The sequence below is a fragment of the Terrapene carolina genome, unplaced genomic scaffold (genome assembly GCF_002925995.2).
Source record: "Terrapene carolina triunguis isolate 2854851 unplaced genomic scaffold, T_m_triunguis-2.0 Scaffold32862, whole genome shotgun sequence".
In the NCBI taxonomy this organism is placed as follows: Eukaryota; Metazoa; Chordata; order Testudines; family Emydidae; genus Terrapene; species Terrapene triunguis.
In genome coordinates this window covers 1,718,017-1,739,667 of record NW_020697213.1, presented here as the reverse complement: position 1 = coordinate 1,739,667, position 21,651 = coordinate 1,718,017, and the positions used below count along the sequence as shown (strand labels likewise).

Sequence of the window (21,651 nt, the reverse complement as noted above, 5' to 3'; positions counted from 1 at the left end):
CAGGCGCCTCCCATTAGAGCCTTTCATTAAGTGAACGCTTGGGGGGGTTGTGCATATTTATATTACTCCCTCCATCCTCTTCTCATGTTTACCAGGGCACATGGAAAAAAGTTATGATAAACTTTAATAAAAACAAAATTAAAATTATTAAACCTTTCATATCCTTTAGAGATTATCTCCCCACTGCTGACTGGTCAAATGGATTCTGGGACACAACTGCTCTCCTTTTCTTTAAATTCAAGAACCAAAAGAGAAATAATAAAGGAAATGTGCCTCTGCCAGATATTAAAGAGGAACAAATGTTGTCCCTCTACTCTCAGCAGCCAGCCTCTCATCTCTGTGTTCACATCAGAGCCTCCGCTAGAAGAGAAAGAAGAAGCCAGATGTTGCATAATCTTGTCCAAATTAAGGGCAGAAAAGGCAGACAGGTGGGTAGATCATGCTGGAGAACAAGTACAGAGACAAGCAAGTCCCCCTATGTTTCTAAACAAACTGAGCCTGGTGTGCTTTCCTATGGGACCTGGAATGGTTGTCTCCCCACGTCCTCAAACTCTGTTTCTCACAGACGTTCCTGTCAGCAGCCACCCTGCCCTTTAACCACAAACAAAAAATTCTCCAGTTTTGATGACTGTGAAACAATAGTACAAGGACTAAAGCAAAAGCAACATAACAGTCGCAAATATCCCTCTCCACTTCTCTATCAAGGAGGAGCCTTTAAATCAGCTTGGTGTCTGTACACTTCCCTTGGAGGATATGATTACGCAGAGCAGAGCTGTCTATGTGGGCCTGCCAGACAACTGAGTCTCACACCTGGGGCAGGATACCCTTCAGAAATGGAAGAACAGCTTGGAGAAATGGGGCTTTGAGATCCCAACAGAATGACATGAGGTTAAAGCAACAAGTTTTCTTATGGCTTAAGGAACAAAAGTGAAATGAAACCTTTTTTGGAAGACATGATAATCCTGTATGTGGGAGTGTCCTGGGGCTTTGGCACAAGGATGAGAAACACTGCAGGTAAAGGGGAAGTGTAGGTTTAATCAGCATACACACATACTGCCAAGAGCGGTGTGCTTTGTTGCTATTTCATGTATGTTACTGTGCTGAAGAGTGAATGTTTCTTCAGAAGAGGACAATAGCTTTTCTCACTCCTCAGCAGAAGGTGAGGAGACAAGAGAAAAGGATTTCCTCTTCAGAGACCAAAGCTAGACAATCACCCCAGCTGCAGCAAGCTCTTGGATTCCATTCCAACCGGGGCATGGCAGGACATACACAGCAGCCCTTTCTAGCCCAGTCTCCGGTACGTTGTACAGACTGGGCATTCACAACGAGTTTAGAGCAAATCTTTAGAGTCTATGTACCAATAATCTGATTGTTTTTACATGGCATCAAGTGCACAGCACTTCACAGATATAAACACAGGTTTAATCTATCCTGGGCAGGCCTGGAAGTGGGAAGGAGGGAGCACCTGAGAGGTAGCTAGTGATGGGGATGCTAGCTGAAAGAAGCTGGTTTGGAGGAGGGCTCTGGAGGAGGACAATAAGAGTGGCAAGTGCACAGGACAGGGGAGACTGTTCCAGATCCACGGGGCAAAGACAAGGCCTGAGAATGGGAGAAGACAGCAGTCTGAACAAGATCATGAAAAGCAGCACACAGGGAAGACAAGGAGGCTTCTGCCCTGCTTCACCAACAGACTTCAGCTCTGCCCTGAAAGGCCCTTATCCTGCACAGGTGTTTCTATTGCACTTCATATGTGCACACAGGAGATTTGACTTAATTTTGTTGACTGGTAATGTTTAGACAGAGCAATCAGTTTGGAAGAGCTGCTCACCCTGCCTACACATTGCTAATAAACAGAATTTAGTCAAATATCTTCTGTCCCCGGGCGAGTGCAAAAGAAATTCCTCTGCCCAGGGTGCACTGTACCACTGCAGCCACTGGGACGTTTCTAAGTGCCCTGTGTGCACAGACCTACGTTCCACATAGACAGCAGACAAAGGCGTACACGAGGAGAGTGACAATGACAATCCCACTCTTTTGTATCTCTCTGAAACCCTCCATTGCCTCTGTTTGGTAAGGCCAAATACTTGCATTTGGTTATGGGGGCAGTTTACCTTTAATTACAATCTGAGAGACAGATTTTAGGCATTACCAAAATTAGGGATGGGCCCATACTTCAAGCCGGGATAAGCTCCACTGGTGAACATTGCAGCTTACCTTGTCTAAACTTGGTACCAGCGCACCTACAGTGACAGCAGGAATCAGGGCAAATTCCAGCACAGACAAGGCCTTAGAAGGTTACAGTGCAAGTGGGGAGACTGGACTCATGTAAAACTTCCACTCAAAGTAGGCACTTGTTGCAGCCCTACTTTAATAATACTATCTAGCTCGTATACATCACCGACACCTACAAATCAGAAATGTCTTGTATGGTGGTCCCATTCCCCCGGCTACGAGGGCCAGGGATGCTCTTTTCTAAACCTTCTGGGGAGAGCCTGCTTCCTCTTCCTATACCAGCTGGGTAGCAGGTTTTCCACAGCCTTTCACCCTGTCCATTCAACGTGTAATCCAGGAATGGCTACCAAACAAGAGGGACAGACTGGATGGTGGAGCTAACTTGGTTAAAACAGCAGTGAATACACAGCAAATCTGCTTTTACCTCAGCTTAGGAGCTCAAGTTCAACCCATAGCCTTTAAAGTCGAGTTGTAAACTGTTAAAAGAAGCATTGCCATGTCCTCACTGCTATTTTAACCCAAGGTAAGAACACTTTGGGGGGGGGGGGGGAGGGGGACGCGCAGTGAAGACATATCCAGAATCCCCCTTCTCAATTGCTCTGAGAACAGAAGACCTCCCCAGTGGTTAAGACTTTTACATCTAGAGATAACGACCCAACTTGCTGGCAGCCATTCTACCCTGAGTCTGAGGAGAAAGGCAGGTCCCCGGGTGTATGCTGATGCTGGGATCAGAATGGATGCTCCAACAAGACCAGGGCAGAGAAGGAATGACACGTGACTAAGAATTCTCCTTCTGACACCATTTTCTGATTCTTTTCTTGTACAAAGAAAGGCTCTTTTGACCACACTTGGATTTGTTCAGGGACTCCTTCCAGAGACCCTGCTCTCATTCTTCACATGCAAAGGCCTATGACTTTGTGTGTTGGAAGAATAAGCAGAATGCCTGAAAGGATACGTCCACCGTATGGGATTGGGTCTCTTCAGTGGAATGCAGAGACTACAGGAACCCTTTGCCTATGAGTCCAGCAAAAGAACATACCAAAAAGTGCAGCAGCACAACACAGTGTGTCCTTGGCTGGCTGAGTCTGCTGGGCCCCCATGGGGAAGTTCTATAGAATTTAATAGCAATAACACCAACAGGTTCTATATTATATGTTCTACAGCAATGATCTAAAACTCACTGACTAGAATAGGAAAGGGTTTCCTTTCCATAGGTGTTTTTAAACCATCCTACAGATTTCTAGAGCATGGATATAATTTGTAATATAGTCTATTTTATGGGATGATTCACAAAGTCTAGAAAATGATGATTATTTCCTATTAAATGCTATAGGACTGTCCCATAGGGTGGCCCCACAAAGCCTTGAACACAGCTTCCTGCCCTCCTTTAAATCCCTCCCCAAAATGCCTGTCTTGGGGCTCCCTTTTCACAGCTAGTCTCTGTAGTTGCGCCCCACGGCCACGCCCCTCACACACAGATTTAGGTATTTAAAACCAAACCAATTGCATTGCTTTGATAAGGGAAGATGAAAGAGAAAGGGTGTGCTCCTTCACCCATGACTTATCCTGCGCCTTCCTCAGCTGTAGCACCTGACTGTGAGTGCCCTGGGGCAGGGACTGTGCTCTCTCTCCTGATGGTGAAGCATTCGGCCACACCATCAACTCATGGGGGCCCATGTGGTGCTGCTAGGTAAACATCATTCTAAACACGTCAAAAGAAAGCCCTACTTTAAATCCATTAGGAGCTTTATTTCTCTCCCAGAAAATTCCGTGGTTTTTGGAGTTAGTCTGTCAAATACAGAAACCTGGCAACAAAATTCAATGCCCTGCAGGCAGTGCTTTTCTAGGGACAATCTCTCAGTCAGGGATGGGAATTTTAAATTATTCTAGGTGATGTTTCAGTCCAGGATTCTCGCAGCAATACACATACTCTTATATTATTGTGTCCAAAACGAACTGAAAGCAATAACATTCTTGTTTAGTACCAGCCCTATTCCATTCTACGTAGGGTCTCAGACCGCCCTCATCCCTGTAGTAGCTGTGAGCCCTCCAAGACAACAGTAAGAGAGGAAAGACTGTCCAGTGGTTAAGGTCCTAGCCTAGGACTCGATGGAGATTTGGGTTCATATCCTCTTCTGCCAGAGACTTCTTGTGTGACCTTGGGCAAGTCACTTGGCCTCTCCGTGCATCAGTTCCCGATCTGTAAAATGAGGGTAACAGCGCTGCCCTCTCTCATCACAAGGGGTTTGTGAGGATAAATAGTTTGTGGGGTAATCAGACGCTGCAGTGATGGGAGCCAAATACGTATTTAAGATAAAGTGATGCAATGAACGTCTGTCTCGTGTGGTTTGTTCTCTCTCATCCTCGTCCCACGGGGAGACTTGTGAGTGGGATGATAGGTTTTAAACGTGCATGCTCTGGGTTCGTGCTAGAGAAGGCAGGTTGAAGACGAGTGCCTGGGGCTAGAGCAGAAGGTAGTGAGGTTAGGGATGATCCTTAGTTCCTGTGGGAGTTTGTTCCATAGCCTTACACCAGCCCCCAAGAAAGCATGTCATCAGCCCAAAAGCTGCCAACAGGCCAGACACTCAAAGAACAGAAATTAGATGCCCACTTTTATCTTTAAGAAAATCCTCCACACTTAGTACTTTTAGGGGAAGAGCTGACCCTTTGGGCTGAAATAAGGAATGAAAGAGAGAGGAGGACAGAAGGAAATAGAGGTTAACACAGAAGGGAGAGAAGAAAAAATAGAAGGAATGGAATATGTATAAATGACACCAGATAAAGATAGTCTGCTGAAGGGAAACCAGAGAGGGAAAAAGAAAGCTAAAAGATGAGGCAGAAAAACACATTTTACAGAGGGGAAGGAAGAATAATCTGAGAAAAAGAAGGCCAGAAAGTTAAACCCTAGAGAATAAATCCTAAACTGATCAGCAACAATACACCAAGACATACAACAGAGAGGAAGGACAAGTGGACAGAAGGACAAGGAAAGGAAAAGGGGAGAAGAACAAAATCAAAACAGGCAGAATGGGACATTTTTAGCTAGCATTCAAAAATGCCTGACCTCAGGGACCTCCCGCACTAAAAGCCTGAGTCTCTAGAGCCAGGCTATATATGGGGCTGTAACAGACTCACATCCTGCGTGGATCAGGCACAGAGGGAATACAACACACTGACCGGTGAGCTACATTTACATCGACAAAACACCAATCCGGCAATTCCACACCAAGTGGTTGGCAGCTTCAAGCACAATTGTCTGAGATGAGCACTAAAAAGGCTTGTTTTGTACCTGCAGCTTTTGGGGAAAAGATGCTTTCACAGGTTGGACAAAAATAGTTTTTATGTTTATCTCTGTCATGCCCTGTCTACTTACATGGTGCTACCACCACAATATCTAAGAGTATTTGCACACAGAAATAACAGTCCTCCTTCACTCTTCCTTCCCAGCTGTAAAAACAGTAGCTTGGTTAGTTTCTAGGGATTTTTTTGCCCGTGAGATTGTGTGTGGGGAGGTATGCAGGAGTTACTGGGGAGAGCTAGGCTGAAGGAATTAGTTTAAATTTACTGCTGAGTTCTGTTGTCACTATCTCCTGCAGAAATTAATGTCACAGGAGCTGGGGCTACCCTACGGAAGGTCTGTCTCCCATGCTCATCAGCCTCCCTCTATTCACTGATCATTGTTTAGGGAATTTTTTTGTTAAGTGGTCAGGATTAAAAGCAAATTGGGCCATGGGTGACAGCAAACAAATGCACCTGCAGTGAGTGACAAATACCAGCCATAGCAGAAGCCCAGAGATGTGCTAAGATACTATAGAGAGGGGTGCCCTAAAAATATCCAAGATAGAAAAGCATCTCCTAGTCCCTAAGATGCACTGTTTTTGGTCAGCAACACTAACTGAGTATCCCATGTGAGCCCATCTTCCTGTCTGCTACAACATTAGCAAACTCTGCACAGAGCAAGCAGAAAAGCGTAATGGTCTTAAATCATCCAGCTCAAGAAGGCTCCCAGATAATGGGGCTTGGGTTTCTTGCCCGGTGTCTGTGTAATTTCTCTGCCAGTGGCTTCATTTTCCCTCCACAGGAAGTGGACTGTAGCTCCCAAAGCTCTTTTCCATGGTAGGCACAAAAGTTCCTGGGAGGTCTCTATCATCAGGGTGTGTGTGTGTGTGTGTTCGTTCGGTAAGGGGTTGGTGGGAGAGAGGGAGTATATGTGTGTGTCTGTGTGTTCTGTAAGGGGTGGGAGGGAATGAGTTGCAAATAATGTGCAATCAGGAACCATCACAATTACAAATGTAAATGAACGAGCAATTGGCCCTGACCTTTGTAGATTGTTAGAGGACTAATTAAGCCAAATCAGGCACTCTGTTCCATCAGGAGATTGAGACATAGACACATGGAAATATCTACATGCAAACCCAGGGTGTTATACACCCCTTTTTTTGATACACACAAATAACCAACTGCACACATGCAAACTGGAGGTAATAATCCCACCTCTCATACTGTGCCCCAGCAAGGCATTAAGGTCTGTTGTGCACAGGCCAGTATTCAAAGTTATTCAGGGTAACAAAAGTCCAGCTTGGCCTGGTATATAAAACTATTTGTAAAAGTAATAAAAGTTGGAAACAAGTAGACTGGTACACAGCGGATTGTAAAGTTAGAAGACCTGTAGTCAGGGGTCTTTCCAAACTCCTGGTAAAGTGATGGGCTGGCATGACAATGAGCTGAAAGAGTCTAGAGAAGGAAGAAGCGTTTATAGTTGAAATGACTGAACTGTGTTAGAACTGGTTCATTTTAATGGGATGAAGTTGCCACCCTGCCTTGGACATGGCTTATCTGGGAGTCACTTAAGGGGAGCAGTGGGATGGGCGGACTGGTTAGGAGCAAGCTTTACCATCATGGCTGCAACTGCCACTGCCTCCTGAGACCCTGGGATCCACCATGGCACCATTCACTGGGCCTTCACTGTCCTGATTCTGAAAGACATCCTGACCAGGTCGGGCCACAGAGAGAAAACCAGATTATATCATCACCATCTCCACCAGCTTCTACTCCATCCCGAATGATACCTGGGGGTGAGAGACTTGGTTCCTGATGTCACCCCCGCCCTTGTGTGTCATTTTCCTTCCCTACTTTATTTCTTCTCTTCCCCATCTCTCCTTTTGTCTTCTGTCTAACAAGAGTCCGGATTGGCCAGCCAAGACAACTCACTTCACCTCTGGCAAGACATGCCGTGAGCCAGTGCTAGATTCCTGACACTAGTAAAAGTTTGCCATTCCTGGGAGCAAGTCTACACGGCAATTAGACACCTGTGGCTGGCCCATGCCGGCTGGCTCGGATTAAGGGGCTGTTGAATTGCGGTGTAGACATTCAGGCTCAGACTGGAGCCTGGGCTCTAGGACCCTGCGAGGTGGGAGTGTCCCAGAGCTGGGGCTGCAGCTCAAGCAGGAACCCCTGACACAGCAATTAAACAACTCCTCAGCCAGAGCCCTGGAAGCCCAAGTCAGTTGGCATGGGCCCGCTGTGGACGTCTAATTGCAGTGTAGACATACCCTAAGTGGCTGGTAAAACCCTGTGCTGGGCCGGTGTTTCTCCAGGAGCGAGGCTGCAAGTGGAAGTCAGCACCAGAACACCACACAGATTCTTCTGTCTTTGATTTGGTTGTTTCTCCCTTTTTGTCTTCATTTGTCTTGTTTTATGGAAATTAAACAGGATCAACTTCAACTACAACAGTGCCAGATCATCAAAGCTAAACTTTTCCTCTTTTCCTCACAAAAGCTAATACCATTGTCAACACCGTCTAAACCCTATGAAACGGGTCCAGCCTAGGGAATAAACTCTGCCGCTGAAGGGAGAGGGCGTAAGGAATATTATTTAAAAGGAAGCCTTCCTGGACACTACATTCCAAATGCTTTATAACTGGCTTCTCTTCTTTTCCTGGGTCTTTAATAAAAGGATTAAAAGATTTTTTTGAAGGTGGTTGTTACAAGAGTAACTTGACACGAAGCCCAAGGCCACACTCAGCTGCTAATGCTGTAACTGTGAACAAAGGTTTTATTAATAATCTTACGTCTTTGTTGGGCCTGCGACACGCCCTTACCAGCCCAACAGGCCCCAAGCTCTGGCCTCTGCTTGGTCAGGTGACTAAGGGTCATGTGACAGAAACATGGAGGTGGCACTTCCTAGGAGATGAGTTAGGCTCAGGGGTCTGCAGGGAGCAAGCCCTGCATGACTACAGAGTACCCTGCACCCCGACGATGAAGTGCTGAGGAGAACCATGCTGACTAGGGACAAAGAGTTTGGGCTGGAGAGGCAACTGGAATGGCTCACTGAAGTAGACCCCATAAGGGAGCATGGTCATTCAAACTCTTAGGTATGTGGGACTTAATTGGATAGTTGGGGGAACTGAGACTATGGTAACAAAATTGCCACTCCGGGGGGGGGGGGGGGGGCCGGCTCTGAACCACCTCCTCCAACACACACACACACACACACAATTCAGTGCCTCACCCACACTACCCCCTATACACAGAAATAAGTGTGTGCAAACCAGCCCATAGAACGGAGCCCACAAATACCTAGGTGTGCACACAAACACATCCAGGCAGAGACAGGAAAATACATCATTTACATGATGGGAGGTTTTCAGACATACTGGACATTGCACAGACACAGAAAGGTGGTGCCTGTTCTAGAGCAGTGGTTCTCAACGAGGTACGCAGAGGCCTTCCAAGGGGTACATGAACTCACCCAGATATTTGCTTAGTTTTAAAACAGGCTACATAAAAGGCACTAGCCAAGTCAGTACAAACTAAAATTTCATACAGACAATGGCTTATTTATACTGCTCTATACACTGAAATGTAAGTACAATATTTATATTCCAACCCATTTATTGCATCGTTATATGATAAAAATGAGAAAGCACGCCGTTTTTCAGTAATAGTGTGCTGTGTCACTTTTGTATTTTTAGGTCTGATTTTGTAAGCAAGCAGTTTTTAAGTGAGATGTAACTTGGGGGTACACAAGACAAATCAGACTCCTAAAAAAGGTAGAGTAGTCTGGAAAGGTTGAGAGCCACTGCCCTAGAGAGCTAGGAAGACAAATGATGCCTAGGGACAACTTATCCATTCCTTCCCTTGCCTACTGAGGCACTGAAGAAAATTCAAAATGGCCACTCTCACATTTCCTCCTCTGGGTCGAAATTCACAAACTTTGTTTTGAATTGAAAACAATAAGATTTTTGTTTTGCAGGAAATTTTAAAATTTTGTTCCATTTCAGAACAAAAAAGGATTTAGAAATTTCCTGTGAAACTGATATGAGTATTTCAATTAGCTCCAGACACACAGCACCCTTGCTATCCCTCCTCCCTCCCTCTGTCCAAGGGCCCTGCTAACTTCTTCCACCACGGCCACTCCTTTCACCGACTACTCCACAGCACAGATTCGAGTTCAGTATAAGACCTGAGCACAGACTAGCCATGTGCAAACACAAAGCATGGCTGCAACACCTGAATGCTATTAATAGGTGGAGGAACAACAGGGACACAGCTTTAGCTTCCACTGAAATGCACTGTAGTACACTCTTCATTATTATTTATTTGGTTCAGTGCTGCACAATACACGAAGATAACAGCCCCTCCCCTAAGCACTTACAGTCGGACAGGCAGGCAGAGACCACAGGCCACCCTGGGAAATCTTAGCAGGAGGATTTTGTGTGGAGGCCTTTTGTTCAATGTATATAAACCAAGTATCAGGGGGTAGCCGTATTAGTCTGTATCCACAAAAACAACAAGGAGTCCGGTGTTGCATCTGAAGAAGTGGGTTTTTTTTTACCCATGAAAGCTTATGCCCAAATAAATCTGTTAGTCTTTAAGGTGCCACCGGACTCCTTGTTGTTTATATAAAGCCCTGGCTGGTATGATTTAGTTGGGGATTGGTCCTGCTTTGAGCAGGGGGTTGGACTAGATGACCTCCTGAGGTCCCTTCCAACCCTGATATTCTATGATAAGTAAGCTGGAGAAATGCAGGTTTGGCAGAACTAACATTAAGATATATAACTGGTTAAACAACTACAAACAATGAGTAACTACACTGGTCTACAATTTTTGAGAAGTCATCTGCTTCAGAGATAAAATGTGCTATTTATTATGTATTTTGATGTGCTGAATTCAAATATGACAATTAAAACAACTGATTGGCTACTGTTTCTAAGATATTTAAGTTTTTACATCTTATGTCTATGTATATTGTGTAGATAGTAGGGTTTTAATCATAAATTGTAAACTTAGGTCTTTTCATGTGTTTATGGTTGCTTTACATGATAATATTTCACCTGTCCTGTTTATGTAACACTTTAAAAATCAGCAAAAAGGTTATATAAATAAAATTTATTATGAAACAAAAGGCAAAAAACTATTCTGTACATAGTTTAGTCCTATTCAGTGTCTACTCGGCACTTCTTGGCTTGTCTCTTGTATTCATTAAATGGAGCATCTCTTGTCACTGTCCAGCAATAGTCTACAAGCATTGATGGGCTCCATTTGCCCTGATAGCGTTTCTCCATTGTTGCAATGTCCTGGTGAAATCGCTCGCCGTGCTCGTTGCTCACTGCTCCGCAGTTCGGTGGAAAAAAATCTAGATGAGAGTGCAAAAAATGTATCTTTAGTGACACGTTGCAACCAAGGCTTTTGTATGCCTTGAGGAGGTTTTCCACCAACAACCTGTAGTTGTCTGCCTTGTTGTTTCCGAGAAAATTTATTGCCACTAACTGGAAGGCTTTCCATACCGTCTTTTCCTTGCCACGCAGTGCATGGTCAAATGCATCATCTCGAAGAAGTTCACGAATCTGAGGACCAACAAAGACACCTTCCTTTATTTTAGCTTCACTTAACCTTGGAAATTTTCCACGGAGGTACTTGAAAGCTGCTTGTGTTTTGTCAATGGCCTTGACAAAGTTCTTCATCAGACCCAGCTTGATGTGTAAGGGTGGTAACAAAATCTTCCTTGATTCAACAAGTGGTGGATGCTGAACACTTTTCCTCCCAGGCTCCAATGACTGTCGGAGTGGCCAATCTTTCTTGATGTAGTGGGAATCTCTTGCACGACTATCCCATTCGCAGAGAAAACAGCAGTACTTTGTGTATCCAGTCTGCAGACCAAGCAAGAGAGCAACAACCTTCAAATCGCCACAAAGCTGCCACTGATGGTGGTCATAGTTTATGCACCTCAAAAGTTGTTTCCTGTTGTCATAGGTTTCCTTCATATGGACTGCATGACCAACTGGAATTGATGGCAAAACATTACTGCATAATGGCAAAACAGCTTTAAGACTCGTCTTCGATGAATCAATGAACAGTCTCCACTCATCTGGATCGTGAACGATGTTGAGGGCTGCCATCACACCATCGATGTTGTTGCAGGCTACAAGATCACCTTCCATGAAGAAGAATGGGACAAGATCCTTTTGACGGTCACGGAACATGGAAACCCTAACATCACCTGCCAGGAGATTCCACTGCTGTAGTCTGGAGCCCAACAGCTCTGCCTTACTCTTGGGTAGTTCCAAATCCCTGACAAGGTCGTTCAGTTCACCTTGTGTTATGAGGTGTGGTTCAGAGGAGGAGGATGGGAGAAAATGTGGGTCCTGTGACATTGATGGTTCAGGACCAGAAGTTTCATCCTCTTCCTCGTCTGACTCAAGTGAGAATGATTCTGGTGCATCAGGAACCGGCAGTCCTTCTCCGTGGGGTACTGGGCGTATAGCTGATGGAATGTTTGGATAATGCACAGTCCACTTTTTCTTCTTTGACACACCTTTCCCAACTGGAGGCACCATGCAGAAGTAACAATTGCTGGTATGATCTGTTGGCTCTCTCCAAATCATTGGCACTGCAAAAGGCATCGATTTCCTTTTCCTGTTCAACCACTGGCGAAGATTGGTTGCACAAGTGTTGCAGCATGTGTGTGGGGCCCACCTCTTGTCCTGATCTCCAATTTTGCAGCCAAAATAAAGGTGATAGGCGTTCTTAACCATAGTGGTTATACTGCGCTTTTGTGATGCAAAAGTCACTTCACCACAAACATAGCAGAAGTTATCTGCACTGTTCACACAAGTACGAGGCATCTCTGCTCACTTTGGCTAAACAGAAATGTGTCCCTTTGCAAAATCAAACACTGACAAATAAGAGAGCACGACACTGTATGATTTCTAGAGCTGATATAGGGCAATTTGTTCAGCAGAGAGATGTAAGCTTCGTTTTGATTGCATCATCCATGACTTCTAGGAATAACATGATGCAATTCATATCATGTATGACGCAATACCAGCTTCAGATTGCATCATTCATTGTTTTGCCTAAAAAGCAAGTACTGTCCAAACCCAGTCATAGATTTAGTCATAGATCCAGTCAAAGATGTATTTTAGTCATTTCTGGTTTAAATTGAGATCCCTTCCCTTTATAACTCACTTATCCTCCGCCATTCCCAAGTCAAGGGTCGTATATACTGACCCAACAGCATATCTTGAAAACTAGAGCCAATCAACAATTTTAAGCATCATTTTCGTTCTCAGTGACCCAGAATTAGTAAAGTTTGACTACATTTATTTCAGAAGCATTTTGGCTGTAGAGCAGTGCTATTAATGGAATGATGTCAGATTAGAGGGAGGTCTCAAGTGGGGTTCCACTGGGATCTGTTCTGGGTCTGGTGTTATTTAATATCTTTATTAATGACCTGGATGTAGGAAGAGAGAGCATACTGATCAAATGTGCAGATGACACAAAGCTGGGGGGAAGCGGGGGTTGCAAACACTTTGGAGGATGGAGCTAAAATTCAGAGGGATCTTCATAAATTGGAGAACTGGGCTACAGACAACAAAATGAAATTCAACAGAGACAAATGTAAGGTGCTACACTTAGGGAAGAAAAACCAAGTGTACAAATACAGAATGGGGGATAACTGGATTGGCAGCAGCACTGCTGAGAAGGATCTGGGAGTTGTGGTGTATCACGCGAGTCAACAGTGTGATGCTCTTGCCAAAAAAAAAAAAAAAAAAAAAAAAAAAAAATTGAGGTTGCATTAACAGAGGCATAGCATGCAAGTCCTGGGAGATGACAGTACTGCTCTAGGCAGCACTAGTTAGGTCTCAGTTGGAGTACTCTGTCCAATTTTGGTCACCAATGTATAGAAAGGATGTTGATAAACCAGAAAGGAGCCAGATGCAAGTGACAAAGATGATCAAAGGGATGGAATGCAAGCCATATGAGCAAAGGCTGAGGGAATTGGGTATGTTTAGTTTGGAAAAGAGGAGATTGGGGGGGAAGGCACGAGAGCAGTCTTCAAATATTTGAAAGGCTGCCATAAAAAAGATGGAGAAAAGTTGTTCCCTCTGGCCACAGAGGGCAGGACAAGAGGCAATGGTTTCAAACTACAGCAGAGCAGATTTAGATTAAATCTCAGGAAAAACTTCCTAACCGTAAGAACAGTAGGCCAATGGAACAGGCTGCCTAGAGGTTGTGGAAGCGCCGTCACTGGAGGTTTTCAAAAGGAGGCTGGATAGTAATCTTTGTTGGATGGTTTAGACACAACAAATCCTGCATCTTAGCAGGGGGTTAGACTAGAATGACCCTTGCAGTCCCTCTAACCCTATGGTTCTAGGATTCTAGGACTGTTGAATCTTTAACAAAGGGAGATTTTCCCCCAATGTCTGTAAGACTTTTAGTTAAATAAGTGTTGAAAAATACAAGTTTTAAACTCTCCAAAATTCCCTTTCCCTCTCAGCTAGTCAGGTTCCACTTCCTCAGTACCTGTGATGTAGTGTGATCAGACAGCAAATGTGAAAAATCAGGACGTGGGTGGGGGGGGGGGGTAATAGGAGCCTATATAAGAAAAAGACCCAAAAATCAGGACTGTCCCTATAAAATCGGGACATCTGGTCACCCTACTGTGATGTCATAATCCTAACGGTTCTCCATTCATTCATAAAGTCTTCCAGGAAAAACAGATAAGTCCTGAACTTCTAAAGTAAAAGTAAAAGAAAAAGAAAATATGTTGCTTTAAAAAAGGCTTTCAACCCTTCTTTACATAGCATAAAGGGCCCAAGTCATTCTTTTTCATTTCACCTTTAGCAAACTCACATGTGCTACAAAATACACAGAGTCGTATATTACAAGTCAATACATTGTACTGGGAAACTGAAAGGTCTTCTCTGGTGGAGCACGAGATCGCCTCCAGCAATCTCCTCTCACCCACAAAAGGAAAGCCAAGGAGCTGCAGCCTCTACTGCAGCCCCAAGGGTGGTGTGGCAGCCACAGTATATTTTCACTGCTGTTGTGAACTGTGAGGAGCTTGATTCCCTCCTCTCAGCCTCCACAGAACCCCTGAGCCTGCAGACTGGTTACTCGGGTTATAAAACCAGATTTAACCCTGAATGATTTGAGATCTTTTGTTTTGCTTATTCAGGTATTTTCAAGCATTTTAGTTCCTCTTTGATCAACATGTATATCAGCAACCACCAAACCCTTCATCCACCAATACATTTCTAAGATCTGCATTTTTTTTCTATCCGCACAATGTAAGCGTTCATCCAGATGCTTACCCTGTCTTGATGACTGCACCCTGAGATCAGTCCCTATGATAGGACTGGTCAGGGATCTTTCCACAAATACTTTAAAAAAACAAAACAAAAACAAACAAACAGAAAATGCTAATTAGTCAAAAACAAAACTTTCATCGGGAAGGTTTTTGAGGCCCAGGATGGAATTTTTGGTCAAAAGCAGAGAGAGAGAGAGAGAGAGAGAGAGAGAGAGAGAGCCAGTCGTCCAGTGGCCCAGGCACTCACTTGGGACGTAGGAAACCCCCCAAGACCCTGCTCTGAATCAGGCAGAACACGGACATGAACCTGTGTCTCCCATAATACAGGTGAGTGTCCTGACTATTGGCTATTCTGGGATGTTAAGGGCCCCACACACACAGTTTTGCAAGGTCTTGGTTTCATTCCAATACAGAACACAAAAAATGTCCAAACCTCAACAAACTTTTGTGAAACAGAATTCCTGTTCTCTTGCCATCCCTAATTATGCACCCTGCTGAACCCCTCCTCCAGCTCCCTGCCAGTGTCTCTCACAAACATCACTGTGCCTTCTTCCACACTGCCCCTTACACATGGAACGTTCCTTCAGAACCAGTCTCTAGGCCACTCTCCTCTCCTCCTCCAAACCCCTCCTCAAGAGCCACCTCTGCTGCAATACCCAGAGGAAATCAATCAGTGAATGAAGATGTGAGGGGCACATGGCATAGCTGACCCTTATTTATAATCGGCCATGAAAAATGCGTCACAGACCGTGAAATCTGGTCTCCCCCCGTGAAATCTGATCTTTTGTGTGCCCTTACCCTCTACTATACAGATTTCACGGGGGAGACCAGCATTTCTCAATTTGGGGGTCCGGACCCAAAAGGGATTTGCAGGAGGGTTCCAAGGTTATTTTGGGGGGTTGTGGTATTGTCACCCTTACTTATGTGCTGCCTTCAGAGCTGGGCGACCAGAGAGTGGCGGCTGTTGGCCAGGTGCCCAGCTCTGAAGGCAGCGCTCCGCCAGCAGCAGCGCAGAAGTAAGGGTGGCAATACCATCCCATGCTGGCAGCGGCTCTGCCTTCAGAGCTGGTCTCCTGACCAGCAGCCACCGCTCTCCAGCTGCCCAGCTCTGAAGGCAGCGCCGTCGCCAGCAGCAGCAGCGCAGAAGAAAGAGTAGCAGTACCACAACACCCCATACAATAACCTTGTGACCACCCCACAATTACTTTTTGGGTCAGAATCCCAACAAATACAGCACACTGAAATTTCAGATTTAAAAAGCTGAAATCATGAAATTTGTGATTTTTAAAATCCTATGACTGTGAAATTGACCAAAATGGACGGTAAATTCGGTAGGGCCCTATTTATAATTATCTGGAAAAAATGCAAATATCCACCTATGAAAGTTGACTTAATTTGATTTTATCCTTCATCCTCTTATGTCCCTAGTTATTTTAGGTCCCAGACTGAAAAGACTTATGCGTGTACTTAACTTCACACATGCAATTAGTCCTACTGAAGCCCTGGGACAACTCACATATATGAAATAAACATGTGTTCAAGTCTTCACAGGGTCGGGGCCCTATACTGTAAGCTCTTTGAGGCAGGGATTACGTTTTCTGATGTGTTGGTATAGCACCCAGCACAATGGGCTGACTGGGGCTTGTAAGGTTACTAACTATCACCTTGAAAGAGGGAGAGAGACCATGACAAGGAAATTCTGAAGCTGGCTGAGAAATTCTACGAACTCTTTAACTCTCCAAATCAAATATCAGAACATACACCAGTCAATAGCAATAGCTAAGAAATGCCACTCACCGGCATCAGCAGCTGGACACTTGCGGATGGTGAAGATCTGACCTAAGTCTTCCTCTTCCTCAGGGAGGCCCTTCTGAAGGCGCTGCAGTTTGCGCAGGCTCTCACTACGCTGATGTTTCATGGAGCGCACATGCTGGATAAGGTTCAGCTTGGCCTTGGTGGAATAGTTACAGAGGACACAGTGATAATAGCAGCTTTCGCCCTCAACCCCGCTCTCATGATGCTGAAGGTGCTGTGAAGAACAAAGCAGAGACACATGAGTGACAGAGTTAGAAAACAACTCATCCCCAGCCTAGATGGGCTACTGTACTTCAAGCTGCAGAAAGGCTTCTTGGAAACTCAGTAGCAGAAACACACCTTGAACAAGAACAAGAGCAAGAATTTCCTCTGTGGAGAATACTATGAAGGTACAATGAATGGGGATTTCCTGGCACTGTTGTACGGACTGACAGCAATGGCATTTAGAGAGAGGCTGGGCTGACTTTGGGCAGAGGAGTGAGACAAGTGGGCATAGGACTGTTTGGTTTGTTTTTTTATTAATGGGCTGCCAGTGTGCTCAGCACTGTACAAAACACACATTCCCTGCCCCCAGGAGACTGTAATCTAACAGTACAGACAAAACACTTCAGCTACAAACTGCACTGGCGGACCAAAAGGGCCATCAAGAACTCCAGAGTTTCTTTTTTAAAATGATTGGGTCTGTTAACGTACCTCTCTCAAAGTTTATCTTTCATAAGCCTGGTGGAAAAGGGCATTTGAAGGGTGGATCTGAACCACGAGAAAGGCTGCTTTTTGCACTGCAGTGAGATGATGTTTCTGTGGTCAGGGCAGCACAGGACAAGCTCGATTCCTCAGCCACTGAATCCCACCGAAAACCATCTCTGCAGACCCCGCAATTATAACTGATCATAAGGGTCAACCTTCATTTTTGATCCAAAGTCCCACACAAGCCATCAATAACTCACTGCTTGTGGCTGTCCACTATTGCAAACGGAAGTACTAAGTCAGGGAGCTGAACATGTGAAAGAAGTGAGCCCACTATCACACACATCCCTGCAGATACGGAGTGCCTCCATCCCTCCTCTGCCGTGTCCCTCACTTGGCGGCCTGGCTACACAGGGGATTTGACATGACCACACAACCTTTCAGGCTGATGGGGGTCCCCATGTGCATCGTGCTTCAGTGCTCCTCTCCCACAACTGATCACTGAAAGGAATTGAAGTCATGCGGGAGGCTACAGATGTTACGGATTGGGGCTGTCCTAAGAGAGGGAGAGGAGAAGATGAGGGGAAAAAGTAGTAAATGATGGAGAAAGTTGAAATCCATGTCTCCCTGCACCTGTGGATGTTAAAACAGAACTTCCCACTCTTTGCTCCCCTGGAAAGTCGTCAGGGAGATAAGCATGTGCTGGAACAGCATAGCGGCAGCAACGGAGATCAAGCCTTTTCACTGAAAGAAAATGACCAATCCAACATTAAAAACTGTTCACAACCTAAGTGTGGAATTTGGCAAGAGTCTCTCTCAATAAAGCTGTTCCAGGGTGGAAATCAGAGAGGGAGCTCTGATCTTATGTCCAACAGACAGAATTACATCTGATAAATGTTCAACTAAAACTTAGAAGACTAAAACAGAAGCAGCCCTTGATTACAATGAACAATCCAAGGGACCTTGGAAAGAGCCCATGAGAGCAGAGTTGGTGAGTATGTGCATCCCAGGGTTTTTTGTTCATAAAGAGAAGGTTTAATGCCTACCACCGCAGGTTCCATTCCCTTGGAAATGGACGAAAGACGTAGGATGACCTGGTAGAGCTGGATGTAGGTAGGGACAGACAATGACCAGAGACTGAGTGCACTAGCAACAACCTCCTTTTCAAGTAATTCAGAGCAAGCTATAGAACAGCATCCCCCTCCCAAACCGAGATCTCATAGCCAAGCCAGCCAGTGCCAGTGGAGGACAGTTTTCCCCCCTTGATCAGCAAATGAAACCTGTCAGTTCTCAGACACAGAGTCCCCAGGACACTGGGGAAAGGGATAAATGTAATTTACCACATTGCTGTGAATCCCAAAGGCTGGAACAAAGAATTCTTAGAGAAAGACACAGGCAAGAATTCACCCTCTCAGCTATGCAGAGGGCCATAGCACAGCCGCACTTTGCTCTTTCATTTTTGGGTAGAATTGGTACTGTTCCCATATATTCTGCACTAGCATTCCCCATCCCCATGGCATTTTGTTCCTGCCTGCTGAGGTAAAGCAGGGACACAAGGACAAAGGTCAAGGAAGAATTCCCAGGCTAAGCCATTTTTGGATTACCGCCCATACCTGCAATTCAGCAATCACCCAAGTCCTGCACCGCAAGCCTGAAAGTGTCCATTCTTACCACAACCACATGCTCCTCACCTTCTAGGTCAGCCCAGGAAAGCCTTCTTCCCCATTTGTTCTACTTGGGGGAAATTTACATCAACCAATCTTGGGCTGCATTCTCAAGCTCTGTCACCAAAAAGCATTACCTATATGAGGAGAGGTTATCCTAGACTTCAGACAGCTGTCTCGTTGTACCTGCCAGCGATGGCTGGGGTACAGATGTCCTGCTAAAGACACACATTACCCAGCTCTTTATGTCTGGATCACAGGGATCTGCAGTAAGGTGCCAAAGAGATCAACAATCTTTCCAAGCCAAGGACATGCTTAAAACTGGATAGGAGCGAGAGCTGCTGCTTTTGACCAGAAGGGGTGGGCGAAGAGAATAAATTTATTCCTGATCCAGCTAATTAGAATAGTTTCATTTGGGATCATAATGTATTTAATTACATTCACTGTATTATCTGAAGAATCCATCAAGGCACCAATCCCTCTGGTGCCCTCAAAGAAACTTTCCCGAGCTCTCTCTCTTGTGGGCATTTTACTCTTCTTCCCTCTGCTCTTATCTCTACTGTCTTTGTGCATTAACTTAGCCTACGCTATAGCCAGAAAAAGAGCAATTGCTTCAGATATAAAAACCAAAAGAAGACGCAAGGGAGGAGTGATTTGACAGTGTCCTGCCCAGCTCAGCTCAACCAGCCCAGTACCTTGTCCTGCCCAGCTCAGATTTCTGCAACACACTCCGACCACCAGCCCCGGATTTCTTGCTCAATGGGGCTACAAGAAAAGTATTTGCTCCCTTGAGTGCAGAAGCCTCTTAAGTCCTGGTGGCACAAATTTCAAATTCTAAGACCCTGAATGAACAGAGACAGATGTAGCAATTGCTAACCTGGTCCATCTAGCCCAGTTTCCTGTCTCCGACTGAAACAAGTACCAGCTGCTTCGAAACGGTACAAGAAACCCCAAGAGGGCAATTCCAGAATAACCTGACATTGGGGGATTTTCTTCCAAGCCTTTCATAAGGTATTTCCTGACTGGGAGTGTTGCTACCACTATTCAAGATTCCAGAGAAGTATTATGGACATGGTCTCTATGGGAGACAGAGGCACAATTTTCAGTGCTTTGATTGACGGGGGGGGGGGGGAGGCTTACATCCTGGGGAAAATATATTTTAAACAACTTAATAAATGTGGCTCATTTGCGGTGTTCCCTGTGCTCCCGTTCTAAGGACGTGGGTTGTAGTCAGAGACCCTGCCCTCTCAGGCCAGCGTCACTTGCTGCTGCATCCTGTAGTGAAGTCAAAATCCTGTGTGACCTACATCAGTCTGCCATGGAAAACCAACAGAGGTCAGTACTGTGATTTTACTGTAGGATTACACTAGAGGAGAGAAGTGGGTGAAAGTCACACACCTGCAATTTTTAGCTGGGGCGTTACTGAAAATGCTGAAACACACAGATAGATAAGTACAGTTAATGGTCCATCGTGTAGTAAAGCTTTTCCCAGATGAGAATTTTCCCTTACACAAAGCACAAATTCAAAAGACTAAACAAGAACTTTCATTAGACGATAACTCATCTTGAAAAAAAATCAAAAGAATATATTGTTCCTAAAGAAAACTAACCAACTTCGTTCAGAGAACATCGATTTCAGTAAATCTGGAGGGGCTGTTCACCCCCACCCTCCCACCCCGCCTTCCAACAATAAGAAACTTCTAACATCTGGTTCTTCACGCATGGAATGCAAAATATTGATTAGATTTAGTCAAAGCTCCACTTTAAAGTAGAAACAGACAGAAGTACATTCTGATAGAAACCATAAGGGTCACAAGTGAAGCTTCCCAGGGGAATATGGCCTGTTATTGTACACACACTAACCACAGCAACACATGCAGCTCACAACACCTACTCTTACACACAAAGATCAAAAACAACCCTGCCCAGTCCTTCAATGAGGAAACATCTAGTGTCTCAATGCAAAGCCATCTGCTGTCCCTGTGGAAGAGGGCAGTTGGGGAAGGATTACAATGCCAAAAGTGTGTCTCAGTGTGTAGCTGGTTGTATTTCAACACTAGAACATTTCTGAAGCCCTGGAGGAAATACCCCTGTACGTTACTATCTCTAGTACCTGGCCACAGAACAAGCCCTACACATTACTAGCTCTTTAGCAAATGAAGAAAAGCTAACCAGAAAACTCAAGAGATTTGCCTTTGAGAAACTGGGTTCTCTATTTTATTCCCACAAACATACACCCTGATTCTGTCCTCTGTTTAAAAAAAAAAAAAAATCCTGCTCAAGCAAGAGAGCAAGAAGTAGCAACAAATAGATGCAAGCAAGGTGGTTTTCCTTACACAAACTTTGTATCAGAAAGTTAGACTGTGGAGGAACCTACCCTGTTGTCTCATTTGGAGGATAGAAGTCAGAATGACAAAGGAAGTCATATGTCAAATGTTATATGTTAGATCAAAATATTACATGATAGTAAAGATATTAACATCAACCATTGTGTCTGCCTATAGCTTTCAATAAGGTTAGAGTTTAAAAGAAACAACCACCAGACATTTAGAAACCCAGGAAGTAGAGTTAAAACTACTTCCACAGTAAACCAGACTCACACTCAAATAACTAGTATTTAGCCTTAGATGGAGTTTACCACCAGCTTTGGGCTGCATTC

At 44.8% G+C, this 21,651-nt stretch overlaps 1 protein-coding gene across 2 annotated transcripts in view; it reads right to left on the bottom strand.

The window, feature by feature from the left end:
• The window catches only part of LOC112106278 (zinc finger homeobox protein 3), a 175,334-nt gene that overhangs the window by 92,346 nt on the left and 61,337 nt on the right, over nucleotides 1-21,651 (bottom strand). For both annotated transcript variants that reach the window (XM_029914168.1, XM_024199438.2), the window contains one exon: nucleotides 16,624-16,855. In XM_029914168.1, the coding sequence (XP_029770028.1) occupies nucleotides 16,624-16,855 (232 nt within the window). The remainder of the gene's footprint in view (nucleotides 1-16,623; nucleotides 16,856-21,651) is intronic.